We start from the raw sequence: 19,628 nt of genomic DNA, 5'->3' as shown, positions 1-19,628 counted from the left end.
AGATCATCAGGAGAGAAAACTTAATGATCCTTTGGCCTACCTTTTTTTTTTAAATTTGAAAAGCCAGTGTATAAAGACCTGTTTTCCAATATTTCGACTGTCCATAACACATGTCCCACTCTGTGTTTTAATCTGTCAAGATGTTGACCCATAAGATCATTTTTTATCCAGGGACTTGCCCAATAATGGTATTTTACCTTCCTAAGGAAGCTAAGACCATCGAGTTTACCATCCTGATTATGGGACTTTTGCTGCCCCCTTCAATTAATATGAAATAAGTGGAATTTGGGCAATTCTAGTGTTTATAGCAAGGCTGTGGTGTTTGTGAACAGAAGGCTCTTCTCCCTGGCCTGTGGTGTCTTGGCAAAGCCGTGCTAACACTTCCATTTTATTCTACAGAAGCCCTCCTTTCTCCCTCCTTTTATTTTAACACGTTTCCTCTTTAGCCTGAGGCACCTGGTCTGGAAAGCAGAGGTGGTCTTTTACCTAGAGACCATCAGGATTGCCACAGCCCTCTTGCAACAGATGGAACTGGCGTGGCTGAAGATCTCTTTATTGTTCTAAAGATGGGGCTACTGCTGGTATATCCTGTATAGTTCACCTACATGCTAACCCATATACATAAAATATATAGCTCCTTTATAGACTAGCACATGCTGTATAGGTCTTTAGGTACCCCACCTGCAGCTGCCATGGCGAGAACATGAGGATGGCTTCGTGCTTGTGTGGTTTCTTCTCCTCCTCTTCTCTCTGGTGGTCCCCTCACAAGCGTTTCTCTCCCCAGCCTGTATCGTAAGAGGTGGTTTTACGTCACAGGGTTTGAAGGAGCAGCTGAGATGCTGCTGTTTCAGGCTGGTTCTGTTGTCTGAGTGCCTGTTAGCAGTAGAAGCTGCTTGACCCTAATACTCCACTAATGAAACTATTGAGGTAATGATTTCCCAATGTGGAGGAAACATTTTCCATTGACATTATCTTGGTCTAGCCTTCAGACCCACACAATGATAATGGGATAATTACGACCCAATTTCACGTGCTTAGACATTGCTTTCACTAAAGACAAATGTTCCCAAAGAAGTGAAATTTCATCCTACCGGCTAAACTTTAGAGCCTTTAGGTAGTCTCATTTTTGCCTTTACAAATATAGTTTTCACCTGTATATGTTCAAAAATGTATTCAGCACAAAGTAATTACTGTGTTTATCAGTGTAATAAAGTAGGACTGGCACGCTAAAATAAATTACATTTTACTGATCTTTAACAAAAAAAAGTGTACAGGAGGTTAAACACAGATTTTTCTTTTGAAGCGTACTTCTCATTTAAGAGCACTGAAGGGAAAATTCAGGCTTGAAATGAGAAATGATGCAGGTTTATTTGGGACTTGCATCATTGGCACCTTCAAAATAAGCTGTGTGGAGGATGTGCCACTGGTTCCTGCTTGGGGACTCCTTTGGATTTGCCTTTCAGAAGCAGTAGGAGAAGAAGAAATTTAGGACAGCTTATGTGACTTGTTGTTTGGTGAAGAGTGCTGCCTATGTTTCCTATGGACCCACATTGCCTTCCCCAGCAGAAAGGAGGTGAAGGCACTGGTTTGGTCCAAGAGTGGTGGTATATAGTGCTGCGGGAAAGGACCCAGCAGCCCACTATGGATGGGAGGTATTCTGTGAGAGGAGGGTGTGCGCAGACTGCAAGTATGTGCGCTTTTTGAACAGGTAATTAAATGGCGTATGTTCATCGGGATGTTATAGGCTTGGAGATTTGCAGCTACTGGCCTCATGAAATTGTAATGCCCCTTCCAAGTTATTGTGTGGCCACAACTGACAAACAGAAAGAGGAGAGCAAAACCCCTAAGTTAAAAAATCCCAGGGACCAGAAGTATATGTGGAAAAGGGACAGTATTTCAGATTGTGAAGAGCTTCAGAAGCATATCTCTAGTTGTAAAAATACCAAGTCTGAACTGAAACTAGTAGCTAAGCAGCAGCTTTTGCATTCAAACTGCAATATGCCCCAGTATAATGAGGATCTGGCTTTGCGAGGAAATAACAAAATGGAAGTTGTTTTTGACTTGTGGTACCGCTTAGTGCCAGGAGATGGATAGAGAGCCTTGAATGATGGGGCAGTGGGAAGAAAATGGTTACCATGTGCTTCTCCATATCGATAGCTTTCCTGGGTGCATGTGGATGCACCTTGAAATGGAATCTGAACTCTGAAAATACTGGCCTGATAGTAAAAGGACTGGTAAAACAGGGCTATTTGTCCTGTTTTTTTAGCTCAGGTGAGCTTGGCAGAGTAGTTGCTAGTGCAAGGAAAAAAGGGGTTTGATACCACTGTGTGAGAGAACCAGGGATGGATTGGGTCTGGACTAATTTAAATCAGGTTTAAGGCCGGGATTGAATAGATGGATGCTATGCCATCTCCTTCCTGGCTACAGTCTTACAGGAGGGAAAGGAGATATGGGAGAAAAGAGCATGTATAAGCATATGATATGCAGCAATACTCACAAGCACCAGGTATGAAGCATAGCAGTGCTATCCATGGTCTTTTGTCCCTGTGGAGGATGAGGGCATTGTGTACATTAGGGGCTGCTGGGCTGGGTTATATCCTTAGTGCTGGCTTAACACTTCTGATAAGCGGTGTAATGCTGCTGAACAGGGTCAGTCTAGGGTAACACAGAATATTAAAACCATAACGTGTTTTGTCCCTTTAGTCATAAATCATATCACAAGGTTGATGGTGGTCCCAAAATGCCTGGTTTTCCAGCACGGCCACTGCTGCTGTGGTTATTTAAACCAGTGGGGGAAGTGTGATACTTGTCTTGCAGAGGGGGAGAGGGGCTGGGTGATGTGGGTGCTGTGACTGAGCCCTCTCTCTATGCACGTGCATAAGAAGTGACTGATGGGGAGAGGCTGCCTGAGACTCTGGGTACCCACGACCTAGAGGTAGCAGATGGGAGTATTTTGAAACACCAGCTGAGGTTACCGGGCAGTCCTTTATTGCTGGAGATTAAACACATGGATTATTTCAGTGTTACCTTCTACATGATGGGCAATGTTTTATGATTAAGGCAATGACAGACCCACATCTTGTAGCCTTAACTTAAGGTTACTTGTCCCTTGAGACCCTGGTGAAGGGGGAAAAATGTAGAGGACAACCCTTAGCTTAATGCTGGGAAGTGGTTAAAAACGATCAAAAAATATGATGCTTCAGTTGCTGGGGAATGGAGGGAGGTCACTGCAGAGGGAAAAGCTGGAGGGCTGCACAGACCCCAAGCTTTCCCGGGAATGAAAAAGTGCTTTCAGGCCTGCCTCCCCACCCTCTGCTCTCGTAAAAGGACTCATAGACCAGAAATCTTTAAACAGATGGTTTGAATAAGGTAAAGTACATAGCCAGCGGTGCCCTTGGGTACATCTGGGTAACCACACCACCCTCCGAGGAGCTCCGCAGATGCAACCAGAGGTTGCGCTGGCCTGGCGGGACAAGGGGAGGTTGAAAGGCTGCACTGTTCATTCACTGGTATTTTTATCTGTTAAACCCTGGGGAAGAATTCCTGGGTGAAAGCTGCCAAACCCCAAAAAACAACTGTTAGGTGGGGAGAAGCATCTCCTGTGTGCTGGCACACACCGCTTGGCCATGCAAAATATTTTCCTGTCGGCTCGGCCCTTTGCAGGAGCTGTAAATGGAGGGGACGTTGGGTGGCTGCAATGTCCCCGACACCAGCAATGGCAATGAGCGACCCCGAGATGGAGAGCAAGAGGGAAGATTTGTGAATAAATATGTTTGGGCAGGAAAAAAGCTGGCTGGTGTGGAGCTTTTATGACATAAACCTGCTCAGCTGGGGTTGTGATGGGCACCTTGGAGCGCACTGGCAGAGCAGAGGAGAAGGTGGCTGAGGTGGCACTGCCATCCTCAAGTTGCAGGTGGACACACATGTGATCTACCACTTTTCTAGGGAGTTTGTTCTCACAGTTGTTTGCCCTTCATGTTCAAAATAGGTGCCTCATTTTTCTTTTGAATTTTCTTGTCTTATAGTTCTCGTAATGCCTCTTCCTGCTACTCCAAAATGCCATTTAATGCTAAACACTTAATCTACATTGTGGTGTATATTTAATATAATCAAGTTTTCTCTTAGTCTTTTTTTTCCCCCACAAGCTGAACAAATTGAGCCCTTTATGTCCTTGATAAAGATTTTTCTTTCCAGGTCTCTGGTATTTGCTTACTTTCTCCAACACCATCTCCAGCTGCTCAGTGTCCTCTCCCACAATGGGGATATTAGCACTCTGAAAAGCAGTTCAGCCTGAGCCACCAGTAGATCCATGTGATTATTGGCCTCTAGTCATTATTTCTCCATTTAGTTAGCTGTTTTCTACTTACTCACTGGTCATAACTTCACGTTCTGGGTTCGCATGGAGCCACGTCTTCATCAAAGTCCCCGCTGAAGCAAAGGAGGAAGGTGGAGAGGTTCTTCCTAGCAGGAGGAGATCACCCTGGCTTTTTTGGCAGCTTGCAGGGGCAGCTGGTGGGACAGGCCCAGATAAAGCTGTGGGTGGGTGATGTTCAATAAACCCCGCCTTTTTTGGATGTTCTGATGACCATTTCGTGGCCGTATGGTCTTTCCCTAGCTAGAAACCAGCACTTTGACTACTGGAAGAGAAAATCATTGCAAAGATTATGGGGAAAGGATGTCTGCCTGCTTGAAATCTTGCCTCTTAAAATGTATTATATTGACTAGAAAAAAGAAAAAGGTGCTTAGCAGGGAGATGTATTTTTTTCAGTTTCTTTTGAACTTGCTGCCATCATCTATAAATTAAGCACTGGATGTAGGCAGATCTAATGCATGATGCTTTTTGGTGGCTAAATGCAAACCTCATTTCCCTTCTGCAATGCCTGGGATAAAGCAGGCACGACGGTGGAGCTGGCCCTCGTGGGGCAGTGCTTGGCTTTGTCTGCCAAGTCTAATAACTGGCATTGACTCCGAACAACTCTTTTGAAAGAGCTATAAGGTATAAATAATTAATACATGTTAAATTATTCAAGTTGGAAATACAGCCTGTGAATTCAGCAAGCTGACCAGGATACAAATGAGTAATTATGTTAACCCATGCAGCTAGCAGGAGCTGCACTTAGTTCATGTTTTAGACTGCTTCATGTTTTTTAGGAACAGAAATAGGCTAAAAAGAAATAAAAATAAACTAAAGCAGTAGTTAAAAAATATGGGTTAAACAATGTGGTTTGAATGATCAAATGGCCCTTCTTTCCTTCCGGGGAGAGGCAGGTACATTCTTTAAAGCTTTAATCACTGGTCTCTGCAAGAACTCAAAGATGTTTCTGAGAGCTGTTAGTTATACTCTAGACACCTTGCTCCAGTCCCTACTCTTTTCTACCATTTCTGTTCTATGTGTTACTGAAAAGGTAGAGAGATGGGGGGAAAAATCAAGTGTATATATATTTTTAAATCCACAGGCATCATGGAAGAAGTCCTAATAATGATGTACAAGTTGAAGGTCTAGTTTTGCAAACACATAACTTGCCATTCAGTGGGCAGCAAAACCTGAATGTATGGTAAAAGACTTTTCCAGTAAAAAGAAAAAAAGTATTAGTAGTTACAAAGGAAAAATGCTGCATTAATTCAAAACCTTAAGTTCAACTAATTAGTGTCAACAGAGATGTTAGGACTGGAAATGGTCATTGTCCAAATGCTCTGTCTGCATCACTCCCTCCGGTGGATAAATAATGCCTAGCCTCAGGAAAATGAGTTTTTTTTCCAGAAAGTTGGAACTGGCTGCACTGTAGGCAGATAACTGACTTACACTATAGGCCTTCCTGTAGAAATACACCCTCTCTGACTCTTCCTACTTATTAATATAAGCGGATATATTCAGATATAGTTCACTTCTTGTGTGATTTTTATTTTCCCTAAAGGCATCGTGCTGAAAATATGTCTAAGACTCCTTATTTACATAAGGAGGCATCTGCCATCCTGATTCCTCAAAGGACGTTTCAGTAAGTCTGTCAGGGTCTAAAGGAAAATCTCTGGGGATGCCCATTTTCCTCCTGCTCTTGTTTTGTTAATAAATATTGCTTTTTGCTGTAAAGGTAATTCTTAATTAGTATTGAATTTAAATGGATGCAGTTTGTTATAGAATTTGAAGAACCCTCTTAAAATGGGTTAATGTTAGAGAAATTTAAGAAATGCTTTTGATCTCCCAAGACGAAATGGAAAGGGTTGGTATCTACCTCTGCTCTGAGCTTTCCCTCTCATCAAGGAATTACCCAGGTGAAGTGAATTCTCCCCTGAAAATCTCAAAACCTGCTTCAGTTCTGATGGTTTTGGTGAAACTTTTTAATAGGTTGCATTGATATGCAGATGTTAGTTGCATAGTTGGAGTAATAGCTAATAACGCCTCTCAATAGAAGGAAGAGGAGAAGCCACAGGTGAGAAATTAACTTGTTTCCATCAATGAACATTATTTGAGAAGAGGGTGGTGATGCAAAGCAGAGATGTTTGGTGCAGTTCTTGTCCATGCAGGTTCATGGAGATGTTTAATACTCCCTGAGATTTCAAATCTACCTCAGGCTGTAGAAGCCTGTGAACAAGAAATGACTATGGCATATCAGCTGTTGCTTATGCCTTCAAAAGAGCACAGATTGCAGAATTTTTCTCATTCATGGGCTGTATAGGAGACATAGGATTCACATGTCCAATATCATCTCCTGGTAGATATTTTGTGGCTTATTGCTTATAGATATCACAAATATATTTTGTGGCTTAGTCTTAAAAGTATGCCTCTTTCTTCCTGCATCATTATCTGGGCTAATAAAAGGTTTTACTTCTCTCTACAATGTAAGCTGGGACATGCTTTAATTTATTCTCAGCTGGACCGTGGGCTGACCTTGCTTTGCCACCAAAGAATTGGGTACTGTGCTGTTTCAGCCTGAGGACAGACTTATTTTGTTGAATATTCAAATCCGTTTGGGTTTAATTTGCCTTTTAAAAACATTATTTACCCCATCTGCTGAGCATTCCCTACAAAAAAAATATATAGAAGCTTGAGGGGAACAAACATCTATTTGAATAGTCCATTTTAGTGGGGCTCCTGTATTGATTTTCTCCCCATAATTTAGACTTCCATGCTTAGAACTTGCTGTTCTGCTGCCCAATCAATACCAATTCCACCTGGAAATTACATTAATGTTTGTTTAAATAAGAGTTTGCTTGCAAAGTTTAACTTTATCTGTACACTTGAGGACTTTGGGGAGGTTTTTTCTGAGGTGATGGGCTAATTGCAATTGCAGTGATATATGTGTGTATGTGTGGTGGATTATCATGAGCTATTTTAACTTAACTGACTTTTCTGAGAGTTTACAAGGGAATATAAATTGAAAGTAAAAAGATTCAGGCTCCTGAAATTAGAATAGTTTAAAATCTAAAGAAATGAGACTAAGTACAAAATTGTGGTATATAGTGAAAATTAAATGTCTTCCTTTTTCAGATTGGTTATTGAATTGGTCATTAATACTAAAAGATAGAGATTTGTAGGTTTATGTGCACGCTCGGTGTTGTTGCATGTTATTGCAGTGGCAGCATGTACTGGCTGTTGAGCCAAGAGCCAGGAATCGGTGTGAATCAATGATTTAATGTCCATCACTGAATCAAATCATTGATTCAAACTTTCAGCAAATCGATCTATCTTTTGCGTCTCCTTAGGGGGAACTCATACAGGTGTGGTAAAGAAAACCCACCTAAAACATGATGTCTGGTCTGCTGGGACTTGCAGGTAGAGCTATTACATCTCTGAAATAATTTGCTTATCAAGTAAACTGAGTATTAAGGAGAAAGAAGGCTGTGAGTTTGGCTACTATAGGGGACATATAGAGAGACAGTACTGTGGTTTTATAAATGCCTGCTTTTATATAAATATGCCCCTTAATATGCCACACGTTCACTTCTTTAGAGTTGTAATAGCTAACTCGAGAAAAACTTCTGATATTAATCCTACCCTCTTGCTAAGAAATAGAATATGTTAATATATCAGTGGGAACTTAAAGTTGAGTTTGAGCAATTCTCTTGGCCCCTGTGGTCTCTTTCTTTCTTTTTCCAATGCATGCATATTTTTGCTTCTGTATTGCCTTTTGTTTGAGTGTTTTGTGAGTGGTTTTTTTCTGATGTTTTGGGTTTTTTGTGGTGGTGGAGATTCAACAAGTATTTGGTGTGAAGGTTTGCAGCCATGTGCCTCAAGCTAGGAAAGCAGGGCACTAGAGGGCAGCATTACTCCTTGTGCTTTGTGTTTTCGCCTCCTAAAAAAAATGAGAATTAAAAAGCAGGGGAAAAAAAGAGGAATGTGGAGAATGTTGTGCCTGCCAGAGCTGCAGGCCATGTAAGGGAACAGAGCGGGGCCAAGCACCCACCGCGCGGGAGGTGGCACACGGCGCTTCATGCTACGTCATGCCCAAATCATGAGTTGAAAAGAAGTTGTTTTGCTGATAGTCATGGCTTTTAAGCAAAAAAGAAAAAAGGAAAAGAGCAGGCTTAGAGAAAAGAAAACACAACAAAACAAAACAACAAATTTATGTTTGTGTATCCATAAAGGAGCAGGGGGATTTTTGAAGTGGGTTGCGAATTTGCACTCTTATTCCAGGGAGCAGAAGTATAAAATATGTTGCCTTTCTGGTTGCCACAATGCAGGTTTTTATGCCGTGTACCAGGATCTATCCTTCCCTATTCTAACAACACAAGACCCTTTCACAGTGTTTCAGATGCTCTGAAGATGAGTTTGTACACTGAGGTTTGCATATATGGATTGCATAAATAAGGGAATGAAGAAATTGCCCTGTTGTTTGGGCCAAGCTGCTCAGGTAAAAGCTTAGATGATAAAGCTTCAACAGAAACAGTTCTTGCAGAGAAGTAGCCTATGAAGAGTCAATACCAACCTAGAAATCTTTCTTTCTCTAGAGCACAGAGAAGCAGACCCAAAGTGGATGATGTCTTTGTGACATCATCACTTCCAAAGGATTTTTCCTTCTAGGTTTGAGGAAGCTCCCACAAGTTGGTATCATAATTCCCCAGCAGTGAAAATTGTGCTGTTCTCCACCCAGATCAAAGATTAGGAGGTGGTGGGGAAGATGTGCAGGGGCGAGTGTTCCCAGCACATTTATGGTGGAGAAGAGCCGCACAGGCGAACCTTCCCAGCATGTTTCAACGCATGTTTTAATACTATGCAATGGAGAGGCGTCAGGATCAGAGCAAAACCATCTGGAGATGGAGCTAGAGTCAGAAAAGGCACTGTGGCCCAAGGTTTGCAGAGCTCAACTTGCCTGTGGCTAGTGAGGAGATGTGGTTGCACACCCTCCTCCAAGATGGGGTACTGGCTGTGCAGTGACATCGAGGAGGGAGCCCTGCACCTTATCCAGGAGTCTGGCTGCTGACTTGAAGCAGAAATTGTGCAAAGGTGAGAAGAAAGGTGCTACCCATCCTGATTCACCCAGCGCAGCAGGGCAGTCAGCTGAAAGATGTTTGCAATGCTTAAGAAATCAGGCGAACACTGGCCTCTAATGGTCTGATGAGTAGAGCAATCAATTCGAGCAAACATTAACAAAGAGAAAATTGTGAGCATAAGCATTTTTACACACTCAGAGAGCCCAACCTGATGAAGTTTCCCCAAGCATAAATAAGAAATAGCTGTAGAAGTCAGTAGAGAGCTGGTAAACCTTTGTGAAACCTGGTGTTAGCCCCTGTTTGCAGATTGTGCCTGGATGATTCATGGATATTTCTTTGGTACCTTAACGAGCCAGGTCCTTTGTGGGATGCAGCCATATATTCTGAGCCTTAAAGGATCACAGGGATCAACCTTGAGGACGAACCTTTTCTGGAAATGTTTCCTGCAAGGAAAGGTTTAGCATTGCTAGAATTGCGGACATAAACATTTCTAGATACTTAAAGATTCGTAGTTCATTCAAATCTTTCTAGTTGCTCAGGACATGCAAATGTCAGAAAAAGACTTCAGTTCTAGCATGAAACTGTTTCTAAAAAGGAAGGCAACTTTCAGTGCCCCTTATATTTATCTTTAAGAGACACCAGTCTGTTGTACAGTCATGTAAAACACAGGCTTAAAATCTATGCTTTGTGCTTATTGTTACAAATACCTGAAACATTCAAATAATAATTCTTAATAAGCAGAGGAATTAATTTGATTACATAAAGAGACGGTGCACTTGTTCATGATGCATTCATCATAAAATAATGGTAACGCGCTGGTTATTTTCATATCGGTGGTAGCGGAAAATGTGTTTATTTCTAACCCAATTTCAAATACGAATGAATTGTTTTGAAGGTTGGATAAATCAGCCCAACAGACCAGGGCAATTATGGTAGGTGAGCGGTGCGTTACCAGCAAGGAGAGATAAGAAACACTTCAGGGTCCAAAAGGGCGATGAGCGGGAACACCCAGAATTGCAAATGCTCAGGACTGGCAAGAGGTTTGCTACCATTAAACCCAGGAAGTTAAGAAATGGCATCAAGCAGTGCCAAAATTAGGCTGTAGAAATGAGCTGCTATTGACTAATATAACTTTGGGGGAAAACAAGTCCCTTGCTGTTCATACCTTCCTGAGTAGTTGACTTTCCATCTCTTGCAACCAGAGAACCATGACTAAAGAATTCAGCAAGTGGTAGAGGGCAATGGACATTGGAGAAAGGAAAAGATGTAACTGCACAGTAACAGCTGATGAGTTGAGCTGTGCTCGTGTAGTGTTTTAAAAGTGTACCATGAATAATTGCAGGCTGGATCACAAGACAAACCTATTTTTGGTCAATGCAAGCTTTTACCAGCATACAGCAGAGAGAAAGAAGTCATCATCCCGCTCTACTCAGCGCTTGTCAGGCCACACCTGGAGTGCTGTGTGCAGTTCTGGTCCCCGCTGTACAAAAAGGATGTGGGCAGGCTGGAAGGGGTCCAGAGAAGGGCCACCAAGATGATCAGAGGACTGGGAAGCTGCCGTACGAGGATAGGCTGGGAGAGCTGGGTTTGTTCAGCCTTGAGAAAAGGAGGCTCAGAGGGGATCTCATCACCGTGTACCAGGAGTTAAGGGGCAGCTACAAGAAAGATGGAGACTCCCTTTTTACATGGAGTCTCATGGAGAGGACAAGGGGGAATGGACACAAGTTGCCCTTGGGGAGATTCCAACTGGACACCAGAGGGAATTTTTCAGAGTGAGGACAGTCACCATTGGAATAATCTCCCCAGGGAAGGGGTTGACTCGGCCACGTTGGACACCTTCAAGAGTCGTCTGGACAGGGTGCTGGGCCATCTTGTCTAGGCTGGGCTCTTCCTGGGAAGGTTGGACTAGATGATCCCTGAGGTCCCTCCCAACCTGGGATTCTGGGATTCTGTGTGTGCTGAATAACAATGTGAGAATCACTGCTCCAAAATGTGCTCCTGGAAACTGTTGTTGCTAATTGGAGTCCCACATAAAGACAGATGAAGAGATAATCTCAGATGGGAAAGGTCAGTAAGAGCAGGTGAAGTCAGAAACAGAGGCAGAAAGCTGGATTTGACCCCAGATGTCCTGCCGCCCCATTGAGTTCCTGATTGCCTGGACCATGTAACATGGTTAGGTCAGGTATATATTCTGCCCAAGTGCCTTTCCTAAGCAACGCAATACAAAAGTGATGGCCAGAGCATGTTAGGCAGCTGTAGGGTTTCTGGCTGTGCCAATGGCTTTGTAATGGTCTTGCCTCTGAAAAGTAAGGTTTGGGTAATTTTTGTTCAACGACTGACTGAATTGCAGAGCTTTTCGGCATTAGGATGTTGTCCCTACTGTGTGATCAGGCTGGGTTGTCTTCATCCTCAGGCAGTAACCCCAAGCTGTTTGGTGCCTCGGCTGGGTGATGGATGAGTTGCTGAGCTCTCCCACCCCTTCACCACTGAGATATCATACAGAGGGCGGACGAACGTATGTTGAATAGTGAAGATAAAAGGGTCACTGAGCATGGGCTGGCCCAAGTGGTTAAACTCTAGTTGACGACAGGACAAGGAAGCTGGCCTGGCTATCCCAGGCATGACTCCATGAAAATTGCTGGCCTCAGATCCAACGCCTTCCTTCTAACATTTCAGCTTCTTCCAATCTCATGGATACATCCAAGAGAGCCAGAATGAATCTGTTTTTCCAACTACGTCAATTGATTTGATACTTTCTATAAACTTTGTCTCCATTATATCCTGTATTTCATGGCTCCAAGACTAGATCTGCATCCTTACATTTAGTTTAATTGGTCCCTCGGTTCATTTGCTGGTAGCTTAAGGCTAAAAGCTAAAGAAAACTACATTTACAGGGCTCTCCTTGTCTAAATGCTGCTTTTGCTCTACATAGTCAGTGCCCTGGGACTGCTGAGAAAAGCAGGGGCATAGTCAGTGTCTAATTGTAGTAACTGCAAAACAGCACTAAGTATTTATGTTGGCAGTTTTCAGAACAAGTTGCTGCTTAACATGAGCCTAAAGAGACTTCTTAAGGCAGCTGAATAATTTTGAAGCCACTTCTGACTTAATCCAGCCTACGGGAAAATGTGTCTAAGCTCTGCTCACGTCTGACCTTGCTGGGCAGTCCAGCCCTTTCTGGCAGGTGGGAAAAAATCAACCAGTCATTTGAGGAGTGTATGGATGGGAGGGATCAGGATCAGGGACGGTGGTTCTCACACCTGACCTGCCTGGAGATCTGCTGCTATTTGCAATTCCAATCTAGGGGCGCACAGAAAATATGTTTACTCTTTCCTGGAGAAAGGCCAGACCCAAAGATTTCATTTAGGTTGAGGATATGAGAAGGTGCTACCAGTAAGCCCATAGCACCCCCTCCTACCCTATAGGGGCTCATGAGCAGCTGAACCAGCACTGAAGTGAAGGGATGCAGAGAGCCACTGCCACCACGTGCAACCATCAAATGGGGTGAGCTGTTGAAAATCCAACTCTCCATGTGATCATGGGAGAAAAAACCTTGCTTCAAAAGACGTCTTTCAACCAAAGATGCTTTTGGGAGGGCAGAGGATCTGTGGTTTCTTTAGACACATAGGCAGGGCTGGTGTGAAAAGGGTCTTGTTAGTGGGGAAAAGAAGTCAGAGGGACAGTTTTGGTTGCTCTAATGGCAGGAAAAAGTGTTGAAGGGCTTATTGAACGTGTATTCAACTACTGGATATTGAGAAGAATTTTTTATGCCATTTTTATGTAAAACTCATGTTCCTCCCATAAAGATGACTGATACTCTTCCACTGTTTCAGCTCTGTAGCCCACCCAGCAGGAACCAGAGGTACAGGCTTTCCTCCAGCCTGGAAAAATGATGAGGGAAGGGTTACGTCTTACCTTGCCAGTGCATTAGGCCCTTCATGCCATCTATTTTTCTGGACAAAGGACCCACGAAGAACAGGAAACTTGAACCTTAAATCTGATTCTGGCACATACATCTGTGCATGCAAGGGGAAGGAGGGCTTGAAACCACCCTGTTACAGGGATAATTCTGTGCTATTGTACACTCATAATGTCTCATCCTTTTGCCTTGCATGACACAAACATTGATTTTTGTGTTATTATGTATGACCCTAATGTGGTATAAAAAGCTAAGCATATTACCAATTGCAGTACAGCATACTATCTTGTCTCCGCAGTGAGCATTTTTTGGTATTGTTAATAGGTCTTGGGGTATTTTTTTTTCCTTGTGCACTCTACGCCAAATGATCCTCATCCTGGGAGGATTTCCTAGGGCAGGCTGGAGCAGTTGCATGTTCTTCACAAGAGCTACTTCTCAGTGTTTCTTACTGATAATGGAAAGAATCTACATATCTACATACTAAATGAAAATCCTTGAGATAATCCAGTTGAGATGTTGATTTGACTTTCAGCGCTGGGGAATCGATGGGATTTAAAAGACAGCACTCACTGCAAGAGTGGCCAGCCCTGGATATCTCCATCCCTTTGGTAGGGAGGAACAAATAGGTTTCCATTCATTTTTAGAGGCTCCAGAAAGGACCAAAATAAGAGGGAACGTCCAATGTCACAAGACAATAGGGTTTATTTTCAGAGATAAATGGGGCTGAAGCACTCCTCAAATACTGCCAATTCCTGCTCCTTGGTCTTGGTGAGGTTGCTTTGACACCGTAGTTCCATCCTCATCCCCATCCTTGGGGGCTGAATTGTTTTCCAGCTACCCCTTGCAAAACTGTAGGGCACTGTGGCCCCAGAAGGAGCTACCGGAGGCACTCTGTTTGGGGCAAAAGGCAAAAAAAATGGCCAAGTATGCCCTAGGGAGGAGTCAGATGTGTTCTAGTTTCAGTAGGTGGCACTCCTTCCTCTGCCTCAGGGACTGGTGTGAATTTCGAGTCGTGGTGGAATGTGGGGGGGTGTGTGTGTAGCATCCCGCGGATGAAACGCAGTGACTCTCCAGGGTGAACTGCAACTTGAGTTGGTTGTAGCATGATTTTTGCAAGAGCTCAGCTCATGTACTTGCTGCCTTCCTCTAGATCTTCCTGTATTTTTAATCTTTCCTTCTTCACATTGTAAAGGTGTTGCTGCGAATATGCATGTAGGGAATGCATTTGGCTTTGCAACCGGCTGTGTGCCATCACCTGGTAGAGTCCTGTGGGTCACACACCTTCCCAAATCTGCACAAAGCCCTGACCAGCAGAGAAATGCATTGCAAAATCCAAGCAGTTCAACTTTCTGCCACAGGCTGATCTGCTCCCGTAGATATTCTGGGGAAACAGTAAGGATTGGCATTGGAGTGGATTAGGCAGGGGAAAAAAATGCTTCTAGGGTCAGGAAAATGTTTATTCATGTACTCTGTGATGCATCTCCAGCTTCTCTGTCCGCGCTGTCCTGGCTGCCTGCAGCAAGGTGACATTTGCCTGTCAGCGATCCCACTTGCTACCTGAGCTTTGATTGACAAGCTTGAGGAGATGTTTGCAGAATAGAGAGCTCTCAAATATGTTTTTAGCTTGGAAGATGGCAGCTGAGTGGGTGCATTTGGTGACAGATGAGCCTTGAAAGGTTTAGAAGCAAAAGCTATTAAAACCTAGGAGCTGTGCAGAGGGGAAATATTGTGAGTATATCAGAGCCTGTTCGAAGAGAAGAAACATCCCTGTTCCGTGTGATTCCCAACAGCAAGCTGTGGCACGCGGTGTTTTGGGGCAGAGAGGATCCCATCTGCAGATGCTCTTTTTTTCAGCTTCCTCCTTGCTTGACATCCAGTCAGATATCACAGTGATCAGATCAGAAAAAGGCTTTGGGATGTCTGTAGCCAAAGGCTCCGTTAACAAACTGCAAGCAACTTCATCCCGTCCTCCCGAAACCCAAGCCAGTTGGTGCATTCCTGCCATTCTTCTCCCTAAAGCTATTTATTTCCGTTCACCGGATCAAGAAGAAAAAGCAGCTGCTCTGAGACTCTGAGGTTTCTTTTTTATTGGAAACTTTAAGTTGAAAGGAATGGGATCAGAGGTTTTATTTTTATCAGAGTGGATCCCTGGGATCTGTGAGATTACACACCAGCCGGTACTTCAGGAAAGCCTGAAGTATGAACCGCAGGGAGGAGATCTGCACTCGCCCAATAGTTTCTTTAGAAGAGCAGCGAATAGTCAAAAATAGGCAACTGCTGGCTGCCTTCCCATGGCAGAACTCAGCTGTCAGGTTGTGAAGCCCTTTGGGCTGCTTTGGCCTCATCCTTAAATCAGGGAAGATCAGCCTTAGACTCGACAGCTGCTGATTATAGTCCCAAATCTAAAACTGAGCCATAAAATCTCTCTTTAGACCTTGTAGGTCTTATGAAAATCTGCTTCCCACCTGTAAACATATACTTTTTTATATACGCAGTTGAATTCCTCACCAGTTTTATTTCCTGTAATTTCTCACAGTTTTCTCCAGATTCTCTCTGATCTAGGTACTGTTGGCTCAGTCCTGGGCTATGCACCTCTAATAGAAACCAAGTAGTGTGACTTTACCGCTTGTCATCGAGAAATTATGCACATTTCCCCCAGGGCTGTTATTCCTTCGAAGCCTGGTGGGTTTCAGTTAACCGTATTACCATCTCCCTCATCCAGAAGTTGGTATCGCTTCTGTAGAGAGGAAAACAATAAAACTTCAAGCATGTCAGCTGAATGCTATTAAAATACTTTATTTATCATTGATTTCTAGTTTGTAGGCAGCAGGAGTGCGTCTATTTAATGCTGGTCGTCTTTAAAATGGAAATGTTCAGAAGGTGTTTGGTTCTTCTGTTCCTACGAGTTATACAAGATGGAAATGGAGGGAATATGCAGTAAAAGATGCTGTCTGAACTTAAAGCGCTTTGGCAACCTGTGAAAACAACCAGGGGACTTTGTGCCTGGCACATATGCATCAAGGGGACTGAAAACTGCAGCATTTTACATAACCTGATTTTTTTGTTTTTTCACGTGCATCTCAAAAAATGCAGGAGGTATCAAACACATTGAAGAACCTGCAGACCTCATGCTTATGAACAGAGGCCAGGCCCTTTCAAACAACAGCACTGAGCAGACAGCAGTTGTAATTTCTCTTCCGTTCTTTTTTTTTTTAAATGTATTTTATAAAGACCATCTGCATGTTGAAAGCTGGAACTTTGGACTCATCCAAGTGCCAGTATGTAACAGTAAAAAAAAACAACAGAAAACCCCCCAAAAAGCTCAATGCCGTAAACATGGTCTCTGTCTGGATGTCTCTCCTTTCCAGCTAATGCCTGAATGGGAGGTCTACACACACTGCTGGCAGCAAACACAAAAACGTAGGTACCACCTACTTGCAAAAAATGTAGCCAGGGCTGCTCTCTTCTCCCCATACCAAACTCCCAAAGGGGGAACTGAAGCAGCTGCTTCTGCTGACCTGCAAACATCGGAGCACAAAACTCTGCCGATGTCCCAGTGCTGCCTAAGCTCTTGCAGGCGCCTGCACCTCGCTGGGCTGTGGGGGTTTTCTATCGGGAACCCCCAAACCAGCTGTTTTCTTGCCCACAGATCCCTCTTTCTGCCCTGGAGGGCCAAGCCCAGGAGCCGCATTGTCGCGACGTATCTACCTCACTGTCCACTCCGTGCCTGGCAAACACAGGCAAGACAAAAGAAAACAGCCATTTGGCACTGAGGGCTCAGCTGATGCAGTTCAGTTATTTTGTTATTTTTGTGCTGCAGACCTGTGCACTGTATCATATAGGTAGAGGCGTGTAGAGGTTTGTTGGCACGCAGAAAATCATAGTGCATGAGACATTGTGCTCGCACACTGGGAAAATCCTATCGTGTTATGTATGGCAGAAACGAACTTAGGCTTTCTTGTGGGTATTGAGGCTACTCTGGAAGTCTAATTCCCATATTTTAAGTTAGTTTTATTTTTAGTTCTCCATAAGTTCTCCATAAGCCCTGCCTCCAGGCTTCTCCAGCACAGGCATACTTGACCGATATTCACATTAAAATCTGGGTTTTTGGAGCCCAAAGCTTGCTGAGACTGAGCAGGAGCCATGCCAGGCACAGGCTTGTGCTTTCACTCACAGAAGACAACAAAAATTGTCTGTTAAAAAAAAGTAAATGGGAGAGGAGCCAGGCAAGTTCTGTAGGGAAAAGTAGCACCCCTGGTTGGAGCAGAGGAGGGGAGGGGAGAGGAGCAGGGGACACCCCGAAAGCGGGACGGAGCTGGCAGGTTTGTGCAGCCATCTCCCAGGGCTCGGACCTGTTTGATGGCCTCCTCCTGCAAAAGGCCGGGAGGGGAGGGCTCGGCTCGGGCTCCCGGCGGCGGAGCCCTTCCGCAGCCCCGGGGCGAGCCGCCGGCCAGCTCCCCCTCCCCGCGACCCCCCCGGGCGACCCCGCGGGCCGGCGGCGCGGGGCTGTGGGCGGTGCGGGAGCCGGCGGGGCCGGAGGGAGGGAGCGGGGGAGAGCATGTGCATCCTCGCAGGCGCCCCTGCCTCCCTCCCTCCTTCCCTCCCCCTCGGCGTGTGTGTGCCTCCCGCTCGCTCTCCAGCCTCGCCTGACGCAGGCGGATCGAAATCGCCCCTAACAACCCGGCTCCGGAGCGCGGTGCCGGCGGCGGGGGTCCGGCTGCGGCGGGGCCCCGGCGGGCAGCGGGGCCGCGCCGGGCCGGGCCGGGCCGGGCCGGAGGTGGCGGCGGAGGCGAAGTTGGCCCAAGTGCGGGGAGGCGGCGGGCGGCCCGGGGGGGAAAGTTGCCGGGAGAGGCGAGGGGCAAGCGAGGCGGCAGGACCATGGGCACTTTGCGGGATTTACAGTACGCGCTGCAGGAGAAGATCGAGGAGCTGCGGCAGCGCGATGCACTCATCGACGAGCTGGAGCTGGAGTTGGACCAGAAGGACGAACTGATCCAGAAGCTGCAGAACGAGCTGGACAAGTACCGCTCCGTGATCCGGCCCGCCACCCAGCAGGCGCAGCAGCAGAGCGCCGGCACCTTGCAGGGGGAGCAGAGGACCAAGCGGCAGGCGATCTCGGCCGAGCCCACGGCTTTTGACATCCAGGATCTCAGCCACGTCACCCTCCCCTTCTACCCCAAGAGCCCACAGTAAGCAGGGGGTTCACCCCGGATACCCACCGCCCGCGGGGAGCACTCCGTGCCTCTCCCCGTCTAGCCCCCGGCCCCGCTGCCGCCTGGGAAGGCGCGGAGCGGAGCCCCGAAGCGCGGCCGCCCGGGGTGCCGCCCACCCCCGCCCCGCACCCTGCCGGGTGGCCCCGCGGGGTGGGAAAGTTACGAGCTCTGGGCTTGAGGGGGGGATGTGTGACAGCAACCTCCAGGTGGGGGGGTGAGAGCTGCTCTCCCCCGGTCCGGCCCGGCCGGGCACCTTTCGGACCAGGCCGCCCCCCCCACCACCTCGCCGGGGGAGGCACGGCGGCGAGCCCGGGCAGGGGCGGGCTGCCACCGGGGGAGTTTCTTCTGCCGGCGGGTTGGTCCGGAGCGCATGGCGGGCTTGGCGGCTTCAGCGCTGCGAGAGGGGACGGGACGAGGCCAGGGGTCTCTCCCCTCCGGTGGGGAGCGGCGTCCTGCAGGGAGCGATTCACAGCGGGGCGGGCAGGGCAACTTGGAGCCCGGCGGGGTGCCGTGCCCGGGTCTCCAGCAAGCAGCCTTCTCACCGCCCCGCCCGGCCTCCCTTGCTCGGCGGGTGCCGGTGTTTTCGGGGGGTTGGGGGGGAGAAGGAAGGCAGTGACAGGGGCTCGTTGCAATGTCTCGATCCGTTGGAGGTTGCGCGGGGGGCGGCGGGAGGGGAAAGTTGCGGGGAACCTCGGCTCCCAGCTCGCAGCACGCCCGGGAGATGCTCTGTCCTGGTTTCACACTTGCCGCAGACTAGGCAAATTATAGCGATTTAATGGAGAAAACGGAGACCTCGCAGGAGCGGGATCACTCTCCCCCCCCCCTCAGTATCTTTTCCTAGCCAATAAATCGCAATGCATTTGGTTCAGCGCTCCGTAAGAGGGGGGGGAAGGACAAAAAGAGATCCGCTGGGAGAGCGCCTGGCTTCATGTGCAAGAAGAGGGTGGCGGGGCCAGCCCGGGGCCGCCTCCCCCTGCCCCGCTGCCGGGCCGTGCCCCTCGGCTAGCGGCGATCGGGGCCCGACGTCCCCGCCGCTGGTGGGTGGATGAATCCGCCTCCCCCTTTGCGGC

General features: G+C 46.5%; 1 protein-coding gene across 2 annotated transcripts in view; it reads left to right on the top strand.

The window, feature by feature from the left end:
- PRKG1 (protein kinase cGMP-dependent 1) overlaps positions 1 to 19,628 on the top strand; it is a 531,163-nt gene that overhangs the window by 18,890 nt on the left and 492,645 nt on the right. The window contains exon 1 of one of the 2 annotated variants that reach the window (XM_075109356.1): positions 17,998 to 18,534. The exons of the other annotated variant lie outside the window; for it this stretch is intronic. Within the exon in view, the coding sequence (XP_074965457.1) occupies positions 18,224 to 18,534 (311 nt within the window). The 5' untranslated portion in view covers positions 17,998 to 18,223. Of the gene's footprint in view, positions 1 to 17,997; positions 18,535 to 19,628 lie in introns of those variants that run through there. 2 annotated transcript variants of the gene reach the window in all.

Source organism: Phalacrocorax aristotelis, chromosome 14 (genome assembly GCF_949628215.1).
Source record: "Phalacrocorax aristotelis chromosome 14, bGulAri2.1, whole genome shotgun sequence".
In the NCBI taxonomy this organism is placed as follows: Eukaryota; Metazoa; Chordata; class Aves; order Suliformes; family Phalacrocoracidae; genus Phalacrocorax; species Phalacrocorax aristotelis.
This window is presented reverse-complemented; position numbering and strand designations above follow the sequence as displayed.